Below are 3,567 nucleotides of genomic sequence, written 5' to 3'. Positions count from 1 at the left end.
CCCCCCTTTACATTTGCCTCTGTCCACCCTGGTGTGAGGACAACGACAGCACATCACTTAGCTTCACTTCACACTGGCAGAAAGAAAAAACGTGTTTAAGGAAAAGCAAGAAGCCACAGTAGGGGTGCACGATTCAGAAACTATCACGATTAGATATTGATTTTTAGGCTCAAGATTCGATTAAAAACAAAACAATTTGATTCCAAAAAAATTCTCAATTTAAAAAAAAATATGATATATATTCACGGTATGCAAACGTAGTTACTTTTCCCATGTGATAGCGTACACGCCATTACAACATTTTGGAATTCTAGGAATACATTTCAAATCTCTACAGCCTGAATCGTGATACAAATATGAATCGATGTTTTTGCACAGGGCAGTCACCAACTTTATTGTTAAATATTTGCTGCAGTGGAGGCTCTGTGGTCGGAGAAAAGAGGAATTTAAAAAACCATCTTTTGGAAATTGATCTTAATGCCTTAATTCAAAACAATTAGGAAAATCCAACAGTTTAAAGGACACAAATTTTCTTTGTGAATGAATGTATTAAAATAGCCCCGGTATTTTAATTCCAAAGCCAACTTTATCGGAATGCATAGTATCCTGATCCATGAAATAACTGGCCTTTAAAAATAAAAGTATTCCTGCCTCTATGGGAATTTAAATTATGGGGGTGTATACTTATGCCCCCTGTATTTTAAAGGAAGAACATTTATGTATTTACCACGCATTATTCATTTACAAATAAAATTGGTGTCGTGAAAAAGGTTGGATTTTCCTTACTTTTTTGAAATTAGGTATCAAGATCAATTTCCAAAATGGACATGCTTTTTTTTTTATTCATCTTTTTAAATCAACTTTAGCATGGGTGCGTACACTTTCTCGAGCCACTGTATTCAAACATGTCCGGGACATGATATTAAAACACTAATAACAGCTGAATTGAGTTTCGTACCTCTTTGAGAAGGGAACCTCAGAGTTCACGGCAATTTTACTCTTGCTCCTTTCAATGGACACCACACCTCCGCCCAGGCTTCCAGCTTTGCCGTTCACCTTGATGCGCTCCTGCAGGAACTGCTCCTGTTGAGGGCATAGGACCCAGAAAGTCATTCATTCAGTGCCGTTTAGTGTCCCAAATTCCACTGTGGCCATGCCAAGACCTGGCAATTGGTTGGGGTTAGGCATTTGGGGGTTATGTTACGGGGAATTTGGGACACTGAACTACACGTATGCCCAGAAAGTCACATCCAGTAAGGGTTAGCACACGTAATATAATTAAAAATGTCTGTAACAAATGGTTTACTGTACGGTTACAAAAGAGTCCTTCAAGTACCGACAGGTGACACATTGTAGTTGACATATTTTTAGTTTCCATTAAAACAGTGGATAGTAGTGTACTTTTATTACAAACTGACCAACTATCTAATCCAATGATTTAGGACTGATCCCCCTGATATGACCGCAGTGGTTGTCTGACGGCTGCCGTTTAACCCTTGTGTTGTCTTCCTGTCGATCGCGCAACTTTTCTTTTTTCCGGGTCAAAATCGGAGTTGTTCTTTTTCGACATTTGTCACTTTTCCCGGCCTTTCTCATCTTTTTCCTCTTCACATTTTGTCACTTTTTACACTGTTTTTGTGGCTCTTTTTCAGCGCTTTGTTGTTTTTAGCATTTGTTTCCTGAATCTTTGTCCAAAATTTGACACTTTTTTTTTCAACACTCAAATACTAGAACATTAATTAAAACACCCAAATTCAATGTAAAGTAAGTCAAAGTAGTGAACTGAGCCTTGTAGTGAACCATCCACGTTATTATTTTTGACAATTTGGTTAAAAGAAAACCCAAGTGTGTGATATAGAAACTTGAACATGGGTCAAATTTGACCAGAGGACAACAGGAGGGTTAAAAGATAATGTATGTATGTATACTTTATTAATCCCGCAAGGGGAGATTACAATTTGCACTCTGTTGTTAGTACACACAGGCTCAGTAAAAATGTAGAGGTCAGGGACGCCAGGGTCAGCACACCAAGCAGTTGGGGGTTTGGTGCCTTGCTCATGAGCACCTTGGCGGTGTCCAGGACTTAAACTGAGCACTGTCAACTTTGATACTCATGCCCGTATGGGGACTCGAACCGGCGACCCTCCGGTTTCCAACCCAACTCCCTACTGACTGAGCTACTGCTAATTAAAGGATTAACATGTCCAAAATGGTGCACTTACAAAGTTGGCAGCATCCATGATGCCATCCTCCACTGGGTGAGTGCAGTCCAGGGTGAACTTTAGGATCTGCTTCTTCCTCTTCCCACCCTGCTTCCTGACCACCTGCTTTTTCTAGCACACAAATGGAGAACGTTACTCAAAAAAGCACAAACTACTATCATTGCACAAGGAACTAATAAAACAGCTAAAGGAAGCCGAATAGCACGCGATTTAACGTCGTGTTTCCAAGGCTGTACACGACAGACTTTAAAATACAGACCTCCAAATTGTGTCAAAGCCACAAAACGTTACTAGCTATGTTTCACTGCTAGCTACCGTTAGCATTAGCCCAACGTGGCTTTAGCTAGCCTAAGCTTACACAGTAAACAAAGCTAGGAAAACGAGGCTTAAACAGCCGTGGCTCCTGGAACATATTTCTGTAACGTTACACCGGTAACATACACTTCTGCGAGGGCATAATACAAGTTACAATACATCGTCAGAATGCAGTTTATTTGACCATTTTACTACTCACAATCGGGGCCATGGCTGACACATTCGGCAAAAAGGAAGGAGAAAAGGCTGCGCAGGAACTATAACACCCAGCCGCCAAATCGATCGCATCGATTTATCTGGAATCGATTAAGAAAAGTTGATTCCAGTTGTAATCAGTGCAAAAACGCGAGGTTTATCCTATGGCTTTTTTTAATTGGGCTTATACAAAATCAGTATTAAAGTGTCCAGGTATATATAAACAGTATTTATAATTAAAGGTAGTCTCCATTGAGATCAAGATCTCTGGAACCAAAACCAAATGTAACCAGTCAAACAGAATAATATAAATAATAATAATAATAAGTGTGTGGTTGCTTTTAAACATGGATATATTTAAAAAAGGAGACTGCCGAGAGTTAAGAAGAAACCTGAGAGAATTTAACAATTAATGTTAAAGCAACTCAAAAGCAATGAGTGAAGTTTGTGCAAACATTTAGCGCAGAGATGGAAACTGAGGAAATTATGTCACAATAGAAAACTAAATTGAATGATTGAGAAGGAAAAGCAGAAAGTCTTTTTAGGCAAAGGCTGGTATGTAGAAAATGTACATAAAGTTGTATATGAATCTTAGTAGAATATAAAGTAAAAAAGTAGTTACCACTTTGTGTGTATATGTACAAAATACATAAAATATGGACATCTAGCTCTATGAGAACTGTAAACACAGTAATGCTGAAGTGCAAATGGTGCTGGAATAAATAAAGAATTTTTAAGGTTGGTAATATTTCTGAGGTAGGTGGATATAAGAATCAGAATCAGAATCAGAATCAGAATCAGATTTATTTGCCAGGTATGAGGACACATACGAGGA

At 38.6% G+C, this 3,567-nt stretch overlaps 1 protein-coding gene across 1 annotated transcript in view; it reads right to left on the bottom strand.

Moving 5' to 3' along the window:
- The window catches only part of rpl22 (ribosomal protein L22), a 6,107-nt gene extending 3,245 nt beyond the window's left edge, over positions 1–2,862 (bottom strand). Inside the window, exons 1-3 of the mRNA XM_032513667.1 lie at positions 2,737–2,862; positions 2,223–2,333; positions 959–1,083 (exon numbers count right to left, since the gene is read on the bottom strand). Coding sequence (XP_032369558.1) covers positions 959–1,083; positions 2,223–2,333; positions 2,737–2,748 — 248 coding nt within the window. The 5' untranslated portion in view covers positions 2,749–2,862. The remainder of the gene's footprint in view (positions 1–958; positions 1,084–2,222; positions 2,334–2,736) is intronic.
- Between the last annotated feature and the right edge of the window lie 705 nt (positions 2,863–3,567).

Source organism: Etheostoma spectabile, chromosome 4 (genome assembly GCF_008692095.1).
Source record: "Etheostoma spectabile isolate EspeVRDwgs_2016 chromosome 4, UIUC_Espe_1.0, whole genome shotgun sequence".
NCBI classification, from domain to species: Eukaryota; Metazoa; Chordata; class Actinopteri; order Perciformes; family Percidae; genus Etheostoma; species Etheostoma spectabile.
This window is presented reverse-complemented; position numbering and strand designations above follow the sequence as displayed.